Source organism: Physcomitrium patens, chromosome 18 (genome assembly GCF_059467195.1).
Source record: "Physcomitrium patens ecotype Gransden chromosome 18, ASM5946719v1, whole genome shotgun sequence".
Lineage (NCBI taxonomy): Eukaryota > Viridiplantae > Streptophyta > Bryopsida > Funariales > Funariaceae > Physcomitrium > Physcomitrium patens.
In genome coordinates this window covers 10,906,939-10,925,774 of record NC_143427.1, presented here as the reverse complement: position 1 = coordinate 10,925,774, position 18,836 = coordinate 10,906,939, and the positions used below count along the sequence as shown (strand labels likewise).

The 18,836-nt window shown below is 36.6% G+C and overlaps 3 protein-coding genes across 5 annotated transcripts; all 3 read left to right on the top strand.

Annotated features, from left to right (window-relative positions):
* The first annotated feature begins 4,669 nt into the window (after nucleotides 1–4,669).
* Nucleotides 4,670–5,512, top strand: LOC112295215 (uncharacterized). The gene is made up of 2 exons (XM_024546501.3): nucleotides 4,670–5,127; nucleotides 5,263–5,512. Exons 1-2 carry the CDS (start codon nucleotides 4,710–4,712, stop codon nucleotides 5,397–5,399), a joined length of 555 nt encoding a protein of 184 aa, XP_024402269.2. The 5' UTR covers nucleotides 4,670–4,709; the 3' UTR covers nucleotides 5,400–5,512.
* Nucleotides 5,513–6,311: 799 nt separating this feature from the next.
* LOC112295120 (uncharacterized) lies at nucleotides 6,312–9,291 on the top strand. 3 transcript variants are annotated; one of them, XR_002973548.3, is made up of 3 exons: nucleotides 7,026–7,524; nucleotides 7,819–8,633; nucleotides 8,860–9,291. XR_002973548.3 is itself a non-coding variant. In XM_024546327.3 (2 exons), the coding sequence occupies exons 1-2, from the start codon at nucleotides 7,306–7,308 to the stop codon at nucleotides 8,485–8,487; spliced, it is 888 nt and encodes a 295-aa protein (XP_024402095.1). In that variant the 5' UTR covers nucleotides 6,312–7,305; the 3' UTR covers nucleotides 8,488–9,291. The 3 variants fall into 3 exon arrangements, 1 of the variants encoding a protein (XP_024402095.1); XR_002973547.3 differs by having other exon boundaries at nucleotides 7,027–7,524; nucleotides 8,871–9,291; XM_024546327.3 differs by having other exon boundaries at nucleotides 6,312–7,524; nucleotides 7,819–9,291.
* A 2,573-nt stretch (nucleotides 9,292–11,864) lies between these two features.
* Nucleotides 11,865–14,816, top strand: LOC112295602 (putative transcription factor PosF21). The gene is made up of 5 exons (XM_024547392.3): nucleotides 11,865–12,845; nucleotides 13,111–13,243; nucleotides 13,576–13,660; nucleotides 13,788–14,096; nucleotides 14,341–14,816. The coding sequence occupies exons 1-4, from the start codon at nucleotides 12,007–12,009 to the stop codon at nucleotides 14,045–14,047; spliced, it is 1,317 nt and encodes a 438-aa protein (XP_024403160.1). The 5' UTR covers nucleotides 11,865–12,006; the 3' UTR covers nucleotides 14,048–14,096; nucleotides 14,341–14,816.
* Nucleotides 14,817–18,836: the final 4,020 nt, after the last annotated feature.

Genomic DNA, 18,836 nt, shown 5'->3' with positions numbered 1-18,836 from the left:
TTTGAGGCTTCTGTTTCTTCCGACAATCTATAGCTTTATTGCCCGCTTCTCCACAATATAAACACAAGTTTTGTTCAAACCGTCGCTTCTTTTCCTCAGCTGTGAGGGGTTTGAAACGTACCGCATCAATTTGCATGGGTTCAGGATCTGTGGAGTGATTCTCTGGACCTTTTGAAAATGTAGCAAATGCTCCATCATTTCTCCAGCCTGATCGTCTTTCTTGTCGTAATTCAAAGAGGTGGTTGTCACAAATAATTGCCTGAGATATAAGTTCTTCTAAAATATCCGCCTTAAGCATGGTGATCAATAAGTTCTTGACATCATCTCTCAGTCCATATCGAAATCATGTCATGAACGCCTTATCATTTCAATCAAGATCACATGTAACCTGTTGAAATTTTGCAGCATAGATTGCAGCAGAACGTGATCCTTGTCGCAGATTTTGTATCTTTCTTTCAGCCACTCTTTCTCGATCGCTATCTCCAAACGCAACAGTAAGTCTCTCTATGAAAGCCTCTAGGTCGTACAATATTGGAGAATCCTTCTCCAATAGTGGAGCAAGCCAAGACCGAGCATTTCCTGATAGAAGAGTACCTATGAAAGCAACCTGGGCAAATCCATTCGGATAACGAGAAGGATATAGGCGTAGGTAAAGCCGTACTTGTTGCACAAAACCTCGGAAGTTGGCTCTTGTTCCGTCAAACTTGTCTGGCATACTCGCTTTTGGTTCTTTCGTACTAATCCTTGAAGTATCTATAGGGGTCGTATGTGACACATGTCTTGCTTCTCTCAGTCGAATAATCTCTTGTTGTAGGCTATGAATTTTGCGTCTAGCTTCTTCGGTCACTAGATCAATTTGAGGTTCTTTACTTAGATTGCGAAGAAATACAATCTCCTTTCGTACACTATTCATAAGAACTTGAAGATCTGCAAGAGTTACCACTCTATTGTGTACTTGTGGAGATGCACTGTCTATGACTTGGTCTACTTCCATATTTAGAGAATAGATGGATTAAAATTTTGAGAGAAGAAGGAATTGCTAAGTCTCTTGGAGAAAATTGTAGCACTACCTGTCACTAAAACCTACTCGGAGAAAAGAGAAAAAAAAAACACTAAACGATTTCAGTTTTAGAGGAGGGTAATCCGCAACCTCTAAAAATGCCTCAATGCTTTCGAGAAGAGGGGTAATCCGCACTCTATCAAGAAGGCAAAGCTCTGAAATCGATGTTAACAATCTTTTCTACTAGCTATGCTAAACAAAAAGAAGGAATTAATATCAGTCCAAGAGAGGATAATCCACAACCCTTAGAATGCTCAAGTATCTCCAAGGAAAGGGGTAGTCCACTCTCTGCCTCAAAGAACTAAGCTCTGATATTGTGATTGAGAAAATATCAGTTTAGAGGAAGGTAATCCGCAACCTCTAAAGCGCTAGAATACCTTCAAGAAGAGGGGTAATCCGCTCTCAAACAAGAAGGATTCAGCTCTGATATTAAGATAAAGGTAGTCTCGACAAACTGTCATGGACCAAAAATATAAACAAGAAATTTAAAGAAAAAGTTCAAGAAGAAATGACAAGAACTAGATTATCAGATGAGTACAAGAGCAACACCAAGAGAATTGAGCTAGAGCTTCAAGAGATGCGTTGTTGAGACTGAAGAACTCTTCAGCCTCGACTCCTATATATACTACTGGCCTATGGTTCTAAGGAAGCGCATCAAGAAGCTTCCCAAGAACTATGAAGCTTCTCGAGGAACTACCCAAGAGCTAGGAAGCTTCTTAAATAACTTCCTAGAATCTACTAGAATATTCTAAGAATCTTCTAGAGCCTTCTAAGAGAATCTTTAGAGAATCTTCAAAGAATATTTAAGAAATCTTTGAAGAATATTCTAAAAGAATATTCAAAGAATCTTCTAGAAGTTTCTAGAGACTTCTTTCTAGAAGGTTCTAGAAACTTGTCTCTAGAAAGGTCTAAGGACTATGTCCCTAACAATACTTCTCTCTGAACATATTGAGAAGAATGGAGCAATTATAGCATTTGGTACCACCTACTCATCAACATTATACCAAGCTTTTCTAAAATAAAAACAATCAATCTACATAAATTTGGCCTTTAAAAAGATAACAACATCTAAACAAACAAGAGATTATTAAGCTTTGAGGAAGGCTAAATATAATATGACCTAATACTAAGCAAGGAGAAAAATTAATGGATGTTGATACAATTGATTATTCAATTGCAGCTGCAAATTTTTCCTAATATAGATCAAGAAATACAAATTGGCAAGTAGATAGCTCTCTTTGCAAATGAAGACTTGTAGTTATCTATGATTGTGTGGCAATCCATGCCAACCTACTAAATAGACATGGGATCCACCAAACTTAAGGTCCTTACATAAGTTCAGATTTACAAAGTATTCGACATGATAAATAACTTAATCACTGCCACACCAAACTGGAAGCAAGTTTAGAACATGGAAGATGGGAAAGGAGATCTTAAAGAAATATATGCAATTAGGTCCATCAAAAAGATTTATGTCATAATAGTGAGTAGAGAATACAAAAAAACTGATATTCACCTATACTTCATCACTTTCGGAAGTACATATCGGCTTCAAAAGCCTAAATGTAGAGAATCTCCATCCTCCAAATACTCACCTCAAGAAGAAAACAACCTACACAGTTAAGAAGATTGATGAATGCCACATGAAAAAGGGTAGACTCTTGAGGTGACAAGGTAAGAAACCTCAAGGCAATAAGGCATGACCTTATCCAAAATTAGAGATTGACAATTCTTTTGTCTTAGAAGTATGACATCTTTTTGTATCAAATACTAAGACAATTCAGAAAAATATGACGGATATGGTTACTACTTCAAGATATCATCATATATATAATCTAGATCAAGTAAAATAATGTTGCTTTTAATGAGGTGCATCAGCAAGAAGAACAACTGTACCACAAAAATTTGGCTATAATTCACCAAATATGGTAGAAATGTGTGGTATTAAATACAATTAGAGATGAAATGATGACCAATGTAAGTTGCTATGTACTCTCAACAATTTTGCCATCAGTGGTGTAAGGACCAAATATTAGCGACATAGTAGCAAAACAAATGAAAGTGGAAGCTAAATTGGCCTACTAGAAATTTTGTGGATAATATCTAGTATGTAATCCTATCCTTGACTGGACCTGGTTGGAGTCATGTACACTAACTTCTTCTAATAGAAATAAAAATTATATTTGTATCAAAAAAAAAAAAAAAAAAAAAAAAAAAACTCACTACTCACAACCTCAATTCACTGCTCATGAACTAGCCATACACTCTCTACTTGGGCGTCACTTATTCTCATATTTTTCATTTTTTACAATTATTTGAATTAACATGTGATTAGTAAATATTTTGCTTATTCCACAAGATATTGTTTCCAAAAAAAATAGATGAGGTTTTTTTGTTTTTTGTTTGTTTTGTTTTGTTTCTTTTCTTTTCTTTTCTTTTCTTTTTTGATTCAACATTTCATTGATTTGTTTCTAATTTTCATTTACAGCCTTGTATTGTCTAGTGCTTGTGATAATGATGGTGTATATGGTTTTTGTTATCCTGATGTGTGCAACAGTCTATTGATTGCACACATATATGAAATTATAGAAAATGCATAATTTAATCATTGATGTAATCTATCTTATTCATATTTTTTGACATTTAATTTTTTGTATGCAAATAAATAAATAAAAATACTTTAAAATCATGACAATTAATAATGGTTTTTCATTAATTTTTTAGTTTAATACGTTTAAAAAAATGTATTTATATGTATTTTGTTCATATATAAATATATTATTTGTAGTTTGGTTTACTTCACATTATAAAGAGTCAGACAAACCAAACAGATGTATGATAGCTTTGAAATCAATTGCTAACATTCGAATTTTGTGTATGTAGGTATATAAGAGAGGTTTTTAGGACATTCAATTAATAATGAACTATACATTATCATAATAATATTGGTTTTTGTTGATATTTTAATTTTTTGAATTAACCTGATTTCATTTTGCGTTCCAGAGCAGCAGGATTTGTGAGAACTGAAGCAATTTGTGTATGTTGATATTTTGATATGTACATGTACTATATCAGTTATTATAATAAATTGATGGGTTTAGATTTATAGCCAGAAAAAATTAATTAAACAATAAATTGTACCGTAAAGCATGCAACATCTTGTCAAGCTGGAGTCTGAAACTTGATTAGGCATCCGCAACAATTGATCTTCAAATACCATAACATATTGAAAAGTTTTAAAATGCATGTGTGTATTAAGAATTGTCAATTCACAAAAAATATTAAAATGCATGTTTTTGGTATTTCCGGAAAACAATAAAGAACACCTGCGGAAAAATTCTCTAGTCTGTCAAGTTTATTTATTTATTTATTTTTATTGCCATTTGATAGATTAAAATTTACATGGTGGGGATGCAAGTGTGGTGGTGATAATGCTCTGACATGGATAATAGAACACAAGCACTGAAAATGAGGGGAAGAGATTCCGAACACGCTCTCCATTTCTCATTGCAAAGCTGCTTTTGGCCTCTCCCATTGTGAACATCCGTGGCCACGTAGGCATTAGATTGCCCAGACCGCCGGACCCAGGTTAAGCCCTGACCACATCTGTCAAGCTTACCTCCATCCATCCACGGCACTGAACGGACGGATGATTCGAAAGACGAATGAAATATGTAATAAATGGATGAATGTAGTCGAGGAGTCCTTGGGGAGGAGGGAGAGGAGGGTGGTGGAGAGACTTAGGGCGAGGCATCCGTGGGCAGGTCTTTTGCATGACTCGAAGCTGAAGGCATCTTCAGGCTCTACCAGGCCCTGCAAGTCTCGAGGAATCTCTCGCACGGATTCTTGTTTTGTCCGGGAGATCAGTGCTCTGCGATGCCATGCGGTGGTAGTGTTAATGCTGCGGGGGTTGGCGGTTTTCCCAACGTCCACACCCGCGACGACTTCCACCACACCTGGCGAAGCCATCCCACTCCAGGCCAGGCCTTTTCATTCCTTCTTCTCGGAACACGCTCCGGACCTGTTGCGCGGCGCGTATTCCCATGCGAGTCGGTCGATATTTGCAGGTAGCGATGTCACATCTATTTCGTGGAAAGACTGGGGTGGGCGTTACCTTTTTTTCCTGCGGTTTTCTCCTTGTGTTCGTTTTTTCTTGTTTGTTTTTCCACACGTTATTAGTGCTGTGTTGTGAGGAGAGGCAGGCAATGGGATGGCTGGACGAGCAGAGGTGGTCATTGCTTTATTTTTATTCTTCTCCATCGTCGGGCTTCTGTTCCTGTTGTTTTCGGTTGTCGCAGCGTGTGAAAGGTCGCCGCTCGGAATGAAGCGAAATGAATGAGTTCAACTTGTCTTTGCAGCAAAGCTATGTCGGTACTGGCTCTTTGTGCAGGAATACAATTTGTAGGGATCTGATCAATCTTTGCTTTATTTTATTCTAATTTTCAAGTGTAATTTGATGCAATTGGATTTTTATATTTCTTAAAAACTTTTCTCGTAATTTCAGTGACACCTAAAATAATAACTTTACGTACATATATAATTAATTAATTAATGAAAAGGTGGTTTGTTGAGGTGTTCGATTGCGTCTCTCACATATTAATTATTTTTTTAATATTTTCCAGTATAACTACTGTTGATTCTGAACTTCAAGTTAAACAAATGAACGTTAATGAACTGATAGAATCCAAAAAGCATTACTTTTACTCACATCTTTTGATAGATTCTATGCTGTCCAGCCAATATATAAAAATTTTAAATATTTTTCTGTTTTATTTTTTGCACTTTTCAATGCAGAAATGTTCCAAAAGAAGAATTCCAGATTTTAATACTTGTACTTAAGACTGGGCACATACAATTAGTGTATTTATACTTTCTAAATTTAATCTCCCATATCTTATTCAATCTAATTTTTTTATATGGTTGTAATATGTTATTCATGTTTAGCTTATATTTTTATATCACTTGCAAAGCAACACAAGCACTTTCAATTCTCATTAACATGAACAAATAAGAATGATTAAAAAAAATTAAGTTTTGCAATATTTGAATACATACAAGTTGTTATTAGAGCAAAAATGTTTAGGATTTGGGATTAGAGTTCTTGAATAAAACAAAACAAAGATTGATACGATTCTCACAAGTTGTGCTCCTGCACAAAGTGTCAATATCCACAGTAATTGTGTAAAAGTGTTCATAAGCATCATAATAATAGTAAGATTTTATATACGAATTCATGATCATTTACAGCTTGTTATGTTAATATATTAAGAATTTCCACTTTTTCTTTGCAAACTGATATTGTAAGGAATTAAATAACAAGTTCAATGATAATATTGTAGGGAAATTGTTAGCTAGACACACACCCCCCCCCCTCCTTACTGCATGGACACCTTCTTTTTACTATGTGGATACCAGACCATACAAATCCTGCAAAAAATAAATTAAGTTTGGCGTAAAATCATGATTCTTGTAATATCTGTTACTTCAATCCTAAATTTGATATGTTAGTATCAATTTATATTCTATGGTTCCATATTATCTCAACCTATAGTTTTTTTGACCTTGGAAACCTTTACCAAACTATTTTTTGAATAACAAAAACATAAAATTTGTAATTTATAATTGTTATCATTTATTAATTTCATTTTTTTAATCAGTTATACTAGAAAAAATATTTTTTTAGAAATTTATATGCGAAAAAAATTCTATGTAATAATAAAAGGAAGGTGTCTACCTAACAATTTCTTATGATAATTATACCTTAAACAACTAAGTGTTTAAATTCATTTGGCCCCCTCACGCTCCTTCCTGAAAGGGATCGACGCCATGACGCATTCTCATAACTAGAGAACAGAATCTCACATAGGGATCGTGAGAGTTCAAATCAAATTTTCCCGGGCAATTCAAACGCGAGGTGGCGGGAGCGGGAAAGCGAGCGAAGACTCGCTCCAAACATGAGCGACCTCTCCACTCAGCCCCACATTTCTGCTTCCTCTTCGCACTTCCTTCGCCATTCTCACTCTCGCATCGTCGATTTTCACCGTGCTCGCTCTGCTCTCATCCCGCCCGCGCTTTAGCGTTCCTGTGTTCCTAGACTCAATTACTGTGTGTGTATTGTGGTAGCACCCGTGACTGTGGGAACGTGAGCTGGATTTGGTGGTTTACGTAATTTCAGGTTGATATTGGAGTTCTAGGGGCTTTCTTCTTAGAGTTGTGTCTGGGAGGCGTGATTGGAAGGGGTTTTAATGGCTGCCGTTGAGCCCACCCCTGTGGTTGATCCTGCCTCTGATTTAGCGGTGGTAGAAAAGCTCCCCGTGGAGGAGGTGGAGCCTCGACAGGCGTCTAAAGGGAAGAAGGTCAAGATGGAGAAGGAGAAAAAAGTGAAAGAAGCTAAGGTCAAAGAGCCCAAGGCTACCTCAGAGAAGGTTCCGAAGTTGGCTGCGTCTCACCCTACGTACATGATGGTGAGTTTGATCCGTCCGCATTAGTATATGAACAACGTATTCTATAAGGTATGATGTGGGTCACTCGGGACACATGATGGTTGTAAGTAGGGTGTTCGCGATGTTTAGTGCCGCTGGAAACTTGTTTCGGGATCGATGTGGTCTCAATAATGGAGGCGGTGAATTGGTTTCATTTATTATGTTGGTTGTTCATACCCTGTTCTCGGAAATACGTTGGTTAGCCGCGTGGCTAAGGGAGCTGCAGTTCGAGCAGGGTTTCGGATCTAACGAGTGATGCGGTGAGGATGATTTCAGATGGTTGTGGAAGCCATTGGCGCTTTGAAGGAGAGGACTGGGTCTAGCCAATATGCCATTGCGAAGTACTTGGAAGACAAGTATAATACAGGGCTGCCCCCCAACTTCGAGAAGACTCTGAGTACTCAGTTGCGTAATTTGAGTAAGGCCGAGAAACTGGTTAAGGTGAAGAACTCATTCAAACTGTCGAACGAGTTGAAGAAGCCTTCGAAACCGGTAAAAGCTCCGAGCGCTCCACAGGCAGTGGTGAAGGTTGCGCCGAAAGCCAAGGCCATCAAGAAGCTTGTGGCTCGTCGCGTGAAGACGAAGAGCGCCGGAGAGGGTGCTGCCAAGTCCAAGGCACCAAGTGCCAAGGTGATCAAAGGCGCTGAACCACAGGCCAAGGCGACGAAAACTGGAAAGATGAAGTCTGGCAGCAAGGCAGCTGCAGCAGCACCGAAAAAAGCCGTGGCCAAGACATCCGTATCTGCTAAGAAGAGTACGGCGACTGCGAAGAAAATGATCCCATCAGCGGTTGCGAAGAAGCCTGTGACGGTGAGGAAACCACCGACAGTACGCAAGATGACCACGCCGAAAAAGGTCCCGAAGTCGGTGAAGGGTGCGAACGCAGGTGTGAAGGCGAAGGCAGTGAAAGCGGTGGGCACTCCAGCAAAGAAGGCCAGGAAATGAGAAGGGTGACTCGTGATGATGACCGAACTGGTGTTCATGAACACCACCATGTGGAAGGAATGGTCGACCCCGTGCATAATAGCTTACTGGATTGTGAACGCGAACTGCTGGTGTTTTTTTAGGTGCAGTTACGACTTTTAAATCAGGTATATCAGGTTGGCGGGGAGCGAAGATGATGCAGGGTTTGTTGGGGTGCCTCGAAAGCTCTTTCGAATGTCATGCAGGGATGAATGGGGGTTTAATGTGCTGTGATTGCCTGATGCCGAAGTTAGTCGTAGTGTTTGGTTGTTTCTGTTTGATGGCAATGCATGTGGTTCGAATTGAGCTAGTTTGGAGTCGATGTGTCTCAGAACTGATGCTTTTGTTCTAAAGTGGATCTGCAGATAGCTGAGAGTTTGGGTTCAGGTTCGAACTCTTCGTGGCGCTTGAAGCTCAACCTTGCCACATTATTGTGCCTTGAAAAGTAATTTTGGCAGCATCAAGGGAACGAGTTGTGATGCCAAGATATTTAAATGATCGTCACAAATATTACATGAAATTGTTGAGGAGGTTGATGAATGTAGAAGTTAGTGTGATTCACACAATTTTTTTAAAAGAGTTCTAGAGATTAAGAGCTTTTTAACGTCTACAATATTTATTATACTAATCAGCAGTAGTGAAAGTAGTTGCAACCTAGTTTTTACAATTTCGGATTCTTTTAGAGAATTTGAATATTGCATTTTGAGTTTTTTAGGCTTGTTGTTTTGCATGTGATAAATATCAAAATCACACATTTTTAAACAAAAGAGACGTGCAATTTTGTTATCTGAAAGGTGTTTTATGTAATTTATATTATATGTAACAGTACTATTCTAAAACAAAACAGTTTTATTGCATGTAATAATATTTTTTTATCATGATTGCGCAGTACACCCAAAATTGTAATTACTACTTTGGTTTTTTTGTTTATTGATAGAAAATTTGGTTGATCTTTCATGAGATAAGTTACCTATGCGTAAATGTAAAAAAATATAAAGGTTGTAGATCATTACTGTTATATATAATGATCTACAACCTTTATACACTAAATAACACTAAATAACTCCATATACTGGTTGTACACTATGACGGCAAACAACTTCTATATTGCATTAATTTTTCACGACTATTTTAATAGTCATCTACTTTAAATACAGAATTAAACTTTAAATATTTATTTTGTTGCTCTATTTTCAAACACATTTTTTTTGGTAAGTTTTAGGTTAATAGGAATATATTTTAAAGCATGCTTAAACTGTGATGGGAGTCTTCACAAAATCTTTTATCATGTTAAAAGCATCTCAGTAATTTGTATGATGTAAAACTTTATTTTCAGTATAAGTGACAAACAAAGTTTTCTTAATATGAACTACAAATAAAGATGCATAATCCTAAGTAAAATCTATTTTGAATAAATTTATTTTATAACATTAATATAGTGCTTAAAATATTCATAGTAATATTCTAAATAACTCCATTAATAAAAATACTTACTAGGGCTTGCAAATATTTAAATGTCTTCAAACTAAAGATTGCATTTCTTAAAAATTATGTACTTAACATACTTTGAGTCATTTAGATTGTCAATGTTCATATTATTATATATTTTGACCAAATTTAATTTAAATTTAGAATATATATAATATTTCAATACATATGGATATATATATATATATATATATATATATATTTTTAATTTCTGGATTCCATATTTATCATGAAGTATGCATTAAATCCCAAGGTTCATTTAAATTAATCTTTATATTTTATCGCTAAATTATTGAATTTTAAAGCCATATATTTATGTGTTCCCCCGAGAAAAATGTTTTTTAGAAGAATAAAAACAAACTTCAATTGATCATATTCGGTGGTTAATGTAAAATTTAATTTGATATAGTTTTTCATAAATACTATATTGCAGAGTCATTTTACAAAATTTGTGATGAGTTGTATTTTTTACTTTTCTAAACAAGGTATAAGTAAATAATTAAAAAAATCTCAAAAAAGATAAATCTTCTGATGTCATATTCTATTTAGATGTTATAATTCTTTATTAAACTTGTCTGACAATTCTAATACCAAATAGAAAATTTAAGGTTTCAAAATATGTTCACAAGTTTTGAAGAAAAATTCTTTTAATAGATCGATGTGGACGCTAGATAATTCCCTTAGTTTTTATGGCTATCTTAATGATAGCCAACCAATTGTTAAATGCCTTCAAAATATTAGCAATAGGGTTTAATATATATACATATTGAGCAACTTAGCAGCAATTTTTTATTTACACAAAGAAATGAGATGATTCATCCAGAAAATATCCATCCACGGATGAAGACGAGTCGCTGCAGCCGCGCTGACGTGCGCGCAGGGTTGCCACGATGGCGCATGTGCGGGCCACGTCAGCAGAACCAGACAGCGTGGACAGACACGCCGAACTCGTCCTCGTCGTGTAGACGTCTCCTCCGTCCGTCGTTGTCCGAAGCATGATGTCGGAGCCCATATCATTGCATCACCATCTCTCCCCCCCTCCCCACGCTCACCAGCGAGCCCAAACCCAAGCCCAATCCCAGCCATAGCTAAGCTAAAGCTGTTTCAGCTGCTGCTGCTGTTGTTGCTGCGGCACCAATTTTTCTGGGTCAACTGTTATTTCCTTTATTTTCTGTTAGAAAGCGTCATTTTGGATTATTTTTGAAGGTTTTCGTTTGAAGAGCTGATTGGTGGGGGGGGGGGGGTGCTGATGGAGGGGAGTGGGAAGGGATTTGAGGAGGGTCCAGGAGGCTGAGAAGGGAGGAAGGGGGAGGGGGGACGAAGGGATAGGGAGTTGGTGCCATGAGCATTGGGTGAGGCATGTCTGAGTCGCAGTGATCAGTTGAGACGGAGAGATAGTTGGGTTGGGTTGGGTTGTGGGTTCTGGGGAATAGCCCTGGATGATTTATTGTCGAGGAATCTTCGCCCTGGGGGTTGTTTGTTTGTTTGTCTGTGTGGGTTGCGTCGAGGAATGGTGTTGAAAGGGGTGGTGTGATAAGAGTGTTTTTTTTTTTTTTTTTTTTTTTTTTTTTTTTCTCGTGGCTTTTGTGGGGAGGATGATGGTGAATGAGGTTTAGGGGACTTGAGAGCTCGGGGAGTAAGCTAATTTTTTGAGGTTTGGTCGTTTGAAGTTGGCTCGAAGTTGTTTAGTGCTTTGAGCTTGTTTCTACATTTATTGGGTAGTATAGTTTTAATTTTATTTTTTTTGTTTATTTATTTTTGTTTTGTTTCGTTTTGCTTTTTTGGGTTTCGCTTTGATTTATTCTTTGGTCATCTACGTGATTTGGTGTTAATAGTAATTTTTTTAGGATTTTGAGATTCTCTGTGTTTGGATGTGTTCAGCTCTTTTGGAGCCAGATTACGAGGCTGAAGAAGGGTGTCAGTGAGTGTTGGAAGGGTTGATTTTGTTTTCATCATTTTCAACCATTGTTATTGTTGTGGAAGTGAGGATTGGAAACAGTGAGGTTAAACATCATGGAGGGTTTAGGGGGAGGATACGAGGCGTTTGTGGAGCGGATTCAGTCAGCAGCTGACACTGCTGCTAAGAGCTCTGGGAATGCATCTACTAGCAATAATACGTTACATCCTCCACAATCTCAGCTACATCAGTTGCGTTTTGTTGGTTATCCCTCCACTTCTCACCCGTTTACTGTAAAGAGGGATGCATCTCCTGGTCATTCGGATGGTTCAATGAGGATGAAAGAGTCGGTAGAGGTGTCTATGCAAGATGCAGTGAACTCTTCAGCCCCGCCCAGTTTCACTGGTTTAGGACAACCCCCTCGGATGTCCAGTCCAGCTCACAATTACAGCACTGACGTGAATCAAATGCCAGATTCTCCTCCACGGCGGAGAGGCCATCGCCGTGTACAGTCTGAGATTGCTCTTCGCCTACCAGATGAGGCGTCCTTTGAACGCGAATTGCATGGCTCAGAAATGCCAGCACTGACTGACGACGGAAACGAGGATCTTTTCTCTATGTACATTGACATGGAGCAGATCAACAACTATAGTGCTACTTCTGGGCAGGCCGGTGCGAAATCGACTGCAGGGGCAAGCAGTGTGCTTCCTCCAACGTCACATCACTCTAGGAGTCCGTCATTGGATACTCTTGCAGGTTTGAATAGTGACAGACCTGGATTGGGAGGGAGCTATTCTACGTCTTCTGAAGTCCGACGACTCCGACATCAGCACAGTAGCTCAATGGACGGCTCCACATCTTTCAACATGTCAGATTATGAGGGCTCTGATAGGAAGGCTATGGCTTCAGCGAAGTTGTCAGAAATTGCCCTAATTGATCCCAAGCGCGCGAAAAGGTAATCATATTTCTCCTTTTCATTTTGTCACTTCTTAACTGGCATGGTTGTCTCGCTTGTTTCAATTTGGTACTTGTGCATATATAACCATTTTTCCAACCTACTCTTTCTCCTCTTTAGTTTGTTTGTAGTTGATTTTTTAAATTTTGTTCTTTGTTGGTTTTGTTTTTTTGCGTTGGTTAGTTAGTAACTGAATGTGATTGTAACTCTAATCTCATCCATCTTGCTGCTTACGGAAGCTAGTTTTCTCCCATTTGTCACTCAGAATTTTAGCCAATCGGCAATCAGCGGCTCGCTCCAAGGAGCGGAAGTTGCGTTACATCTCAGAACTGGAACGCAAGGTGCAGTCATTACAGACTGAAGCCACGACTCTCTCTGCTCAGCTTACACTATTGCAGGTTTGCATATACTACCTTGACTTTTTTTAGTTGTTTACCATGCCTTGTGATAAAATTCATGACAAAACTATTTTTATGTCCATCTATGAGAACTCGGTTCTACATACTAGCACTATACAGTTCGAAGCTAAAGGAAGACGGAGATAAACACAGGATATTGGGGCGAGCAAAGTGGGTGCTGAAGTTGAAGTCATTTACTCAGTTCAGTTATTTGTGAAGGTTATGAATACTTTTTTTTCGTAATCAGATGACTGCCTAGTAGCCCAAGTTATTGATTTGACATCTACACATATTTTGACCCTCTTATTTTGATTGGCATGACTGATGTACAGAAAGACACAACAAGCTTGACCACAGAGAATAGCGAGCTCAAACTCCGGTTGCATTCCATGGAGCAGCAAGCTCAGCTACGGGATGGTACCTATGCACAAACTCAAATTCTACTGATTCTAATCGTTTTCCTCTCAGTTGTTAAGATTTTCTGCTGATCATAGCACAAATCTATTCCTCTTTGTTCTAACTGAAGTCTGCCATGGTGTATCAGCTCTGCATGAAGCTCTACGAGACGAAGTTCAGCGTTTGAAAGTTGCAACTGGTCAGAACTTGAATATGAGTGGGCAGCATGTGTTTCAGACGCAGAAACTTCAGCAATCAACACTTAATAATCAGCAGCAGCAAGCTTCACAGCCGCAGATGCATTCTGATTACATGCAACGGAGTGGATATGGTCTCTCAACTGGGTTTATGAAGGCTGAAGGATCAAGCATCGCAATCAATCACGGGAGCACAGCCTCTTTTGGTTGATTTGTGATTAATCCGTTGCTGAAGTAGTTCAAAATCCTAGCAAAGCACCGTAATTTCTGACCGACATCCTTGGTTCTTAGTCACGCGATGGTTTATCGTTTGGGTTCACCGAATGATTTTGACTTGAGTAGGACCTTGACATAATGCCCTAGCTTACCACATTCAGTATTGTAGAGGACAACGGCTTCTACTTGGCACAACCAGCATGTCCAAGTTTTTGGATCTGTGGCTTCTTGATGTTTTCATGATTTGAATCTGGACCTAGATCAATTATTCTTTGCTGGCTGTCACAGCCTTCCATCGTCGGAGATGAAGATTAGCTGAGAGTACAGAAGACAAGATTCTCTTGAGAAACTTCATCTGCGAGGGACCGATTAATGCAGCCATGGATTTTTTGGGGCGCCGGTGGCTGCTTTTCTCAGATACCAAGATGGTGTGCTGTGGCTGGATTATTTCGTTCTGAAAAGACCGGGCTCACCCAATGAAGTCTCGACATGGAGGCTAGATCTCCACACATTTTTTTTCTTTTTCAAGCCATGTAGATTTCCTCACTCGTGAAGTCAAGCGTTCTGAACACATTAGTGAGTTCAGGCTTTCGTCTTGTGAATGAACCCTCATAGTTTATGTACACAGAATTGCAAGTGTGTCGCCCCAATATTGGATTCTATGGTAGTTATAGGAACCATACTAGTGGACATCTGTATGGCCCACTTCATTGTTTATCAGGGGCAAATTTTTCAACTAAGCTTTCCATGCAATTCATCCTGCAGGTTGTTATTGTAAGGATTTCTGCTCTTATCTGTAAACTTGCAGAAGGACAGCATACTCGTGTCCTTGCTGTTTGGAAGGTTTTACTAATCCTTGCTGTTCTCGTGGATTTTTGGATGTAAACAAGGCTCCAATATTGCTGTTTTTTGCTGTTGTTTTGAAATGCTTTAAATTCTCATGTTGTTGGGTCACAACATTTTGTTCAGATGTGAAATATAAGAGAGCCACCTTACATGTGTACATGTGCGGTTGTTGTACAGTACCTTTGGACCTGTTCGCATGTGAGGTTGATAGCCCATTTCATGACAAGCTTGGATTTAGAAAAAGGGTCAATTAACTTCAGTCTAACCTAACTTATCGTCAGATAATGATCTGGGCAAAGTTTGTGTGTAAAAGAAACTGAGCTAAGATCTGTAAATGTTGTTTCTACACTAAGGAAGAACCGTTTACATTACTCCACTCAGAGGTGATTTTTTCAGAAAAGAAGAAATATATTATAGAAGATATTACTTTAGGCAAGTTATTATTGGTCAAAGGATTGGCTCTTGATATATAAGAAGGCCAAGAGATAAAGGTAGATGAACGGACAAAGGATCCTAAGAGTATAAAAAATATGCTAAAGATATATTTTCATAATAGAAAAGATAGCTATGAATAGTCTTGGTAGAATGTTGAATGGATGTATTCATCAAAGGATGGAAGTGTTGTCTATTAGAGTAGCAGCCATTACCTATAAGTAATGGGTGTTGGAAGTAAGAGACATTGTACTCCATACTTTTTGTATGAGAAACCTTATTGATGCTATATGTTGATGACTTCAAAGTTCTTTTTCTTCAATAGGTTATAGGCCCATTGACCTTTCATAATGAATTTTGAAGTTCTTTGAAGTCTTGTTGTGAAGAATAAATCTTATGGTTGTTACTGATGTTAAGATTTGTTATCTTCTAAATTTCCTTTTGCATCTAGTTATTGATGTAGTTTTGCTCTTACTTGTTATTAAGTGCATTCATTGTCTTAGAAAGTATCAATCATTTTAGAATGATGTTATAGAATACTAGTATTGTGTTTCTTTGTTAAGTTACATCATTGATGCACTAATATTGTGCTTTTTTGTGTTGAATTTTTTAAGAGGTTTTCTTATAGTGATAAGAAGATATTTGTGAAATTAAAAGTGTTCCTATGAGAGTTGAGAGTGATTAAAAAGTAAAATCACTAGTTTACTTAAGAAAAAGGTATTTTAGGTTTTTAAAGCAGCAAAACTTTCTTGTTTATTTAGAGAGCTTTATCTTATCTTTTCTTGATTTTCTTTGATAGACCTCTTCATGAGACATGGCTTCAAATGAAGATGAAGGCTTGAGAGTAATGGAGAATTTCTACCACTGGAAGAAAAAAACAGAGCTTTTGTTGGCTTTATTAGACCTTTAAGACATTGTTGATGAAAGTGAAGAGCCTTCAAGTGACGATGCTAATGTCAAGGTGAAGAAGGAATATAAACATTGTCAAAGGAAGGCAAATCAACTAGTAGTTGTTAACAAGCCAATTAATGCTAAGGAAATTGTGTTGACATTGCTCATGAGCCTTCTTGAGTCTTACAACTATCTCATTGTGGTATTGGAATCTATCAATATGAAAGAACTTTTTATGAATTATGTCATATTCAAACTTACTCTTAAAGTGACCAAGAAGTAAAAAAAAAAGAGCTTCAAAGTGATGATTCGGTTCTATTTTCAAGACAAGGCAAAGGTAGCTATTCTCACTAATGTGATAATTCAAAAATTAATATGAAAAATTGCTATATTTATAAAAAATCAGGTCACTTTGCTAAAAATTGCTACAAAGCCAAGAAAAGAAATAGAAAAAATACAAACAATACTAGTGATAGTTTTGGTGGAGATGATTATGCTTTCATGGCAAGTAAAAGAGCTTCGATGGCTGCCATGTTTAAGTGGATTATAGATTTGGGTGTTACTAAGGACATGATATTATATAAATATTGATTTGACATTTATGAAGAAATTCAAGCAACAAATATTTGGTTGAAAGATAATGGCATAATATAAGCTATTAGAATTAGCTCTATTATGGTGGAGTTCATTGTAAAGGATCAAATGAAGAAGATCAAATTGAAGGAAGTCTTATATGTACCAAAGATAAAAAATAACATCTTTTTGCTGAGCAAACTTGTATTACATGATTGTAAAGTTTAATTTGATATAAATGGATATTTTGTGAAGACATTGGGAGCATAATATATTGCTAAAGGCTTAAAAGATGGCAACCTCTACTTCATCAATTGTAAAAAGGTGAATGGAATTGAAGTAGTAGCATTTACTCAATTTCTACAAAATTAAGACAAGTTTGGAATTTGGCATTGATAACTTAGTCATTTGAATGTCAAAAGCATGAAAAAACTCTAATCCATAGTAAGTAGCTTGGATCTTCATCAATTCAACCATAATGCCATAATACTTGCTTGTGAAGGTTGTATTCAAGGCAAACAACAAAAAGCTTCATTTTCAAGAAGAATTGCAACATATATTAGTAAATTGTTGGAGATTGTGCATTTTGATGTTTGTGGACCAATGAAGATGCCATCAATTGGAGAAAAAAAGTAATTTTTCATATTTATTGATGATTTTTCAAAGAAGGTGTGTATTTACATCCTTAAAGCAAAGAATGAGTATTTTTCAAGATTTAAAGAATTTAATGTACTTATAAAAAAATAATGTGAGTGCAAGATCAAAGTGTTGGGCACAAATAATGTAAGTGAATATATTTCAAAGTATTTTGATGATGTATTAAAGATTCAAGGCATTGCAAGTTAAACCTCTACTTCTTATATTCCACAACAAAATGGAGTTGTTGAAAGAAAAAATCACACCATTATGGAGATGACAAGGAGTATGCTTCAAGCACAAAACTTTAGGCATGAATATTAAGTGGAAGCCATGGTTACATAAGTATATACAAGAAATAGGTTCCTTACAAGTGCACTCACATCAATAACTCCATAAGAAGCTTAGAGTGATAAAAAACCTTGTATTTCATACATGAAGATTTTTGGATGCATTGCTTCTGGAAAAGTATTAAATTATATGAAGTCCAAATTTGATGCAAAAGAAACAAAATATGCATTTGTTGGATATTGTGAAGGTACCAAGGCATATAGGCTTATATATTTAGAAATCAAGAAGATCATTCAGAGTCATGATGTAGAGTTTTTGGAATATAAAAATTCTTATAACTACTTGAAAATATGTCTAAGTATAAGTAATAGTAAGTTTTTAGACACGTTTCTAATTTTAACAAAAAAAAAGAAAAGATGATGACAATAAAGATGGTAAAGATGTGAATGAAGATGACAAAAAAAAAAAAAAAAAAAATCAAAATATGTCTAAAATTACTAAAACCAACAATGAAGACAATCAAGGTGTTGAAGATGATTATAAAGAATATCAACTATTAACTGTGAAGAGACAAGCTTTAACAAAGAAGAACGTTGTAAAAGACATTGGAGTGTAAGAAGATGAATTTTCATCAATTGAAAGGAGATATCTTTTGAGAGATAGAAAATAACTTGATTATTCATGGATGAATCCCATCTTTCTTCAAGTAAGTGAAGAATAGGCCAATGTTGAACTCTTTGCAAATCTATTGAATTTGAGGGATGCAATAAAGTCCACAGATGTTATGAAGTGGAAGAATGTGATGGAAGAAGAGTACAAATCATTTATAGATAATAGAATATGAAAAATGACTTAAATTCCATTAAATCAATTTTTAATTAGTTATAAACTAATTTTTAAAATCAAAAAGGATATAATAGATAATATTATGAGATACAAGGCTAGATTGATTATTAAAGACTATTCACAAGTTGTTGGTATTGATTTCAGTGAGACATTTGCTCTTGTGGCCAAATTCAACACTTTTAAAACTATTGTGATAATTGAAGTAGCAATGGATTTAGAGATGCATGAAATAGATGTGATGACAACTTTTTTAAATGGAAAATTAGAAG

Coding starts and splice junctions, on each gene's coding strand:
- LOC112295120 (XM_024546327.3), top strand. CDS start 7,306: ATGGCTGCCGTTGAGCCCACCCCTGTGGTTGATCCTGCCTCTGATTTA. Junction 7,525..7,818: donor CTCACCCTACGTACATGATG/GTGAGTTTGATC, acceptor GGATGATTTCAG/ATGGTTGTGGAAGCCATTGG.
- LOC112295215 (XM_024546501.3), top strand. CDS start 4,710: ATGATTCGAAAGACGAATGAAATATGTAATAAATGGATGAATGTAGTC. Junction 5,128..5,262: donor GAGTCGGTCGATATTTGCAG/GTAGCGATGTCA, acceptor GAGGAGAGGCAG/GCAATGGGATGGCTGGACGA.
- LOC112295602 (XM_024547392.3), top strand. CDS start 12,007: ATGGAGGGTTTAGGGGGAGGATACGAGGCGTTTGTGGAGCGGATTCAG. Junction 13,244..13,575: donor CTCAGCTTACACTATTGCAG/GTTTGCATATAC, acceptor ACTGATGTACAG/AAAGACACAACAAGCTTGAC. Junction 13,661..13,787: donor GCAAGCTCAGCTACGGGATG/GTACCTATGCAC, acceptor ATGGTGTATCAG/CTCTGCATGAAGCTCTACGA.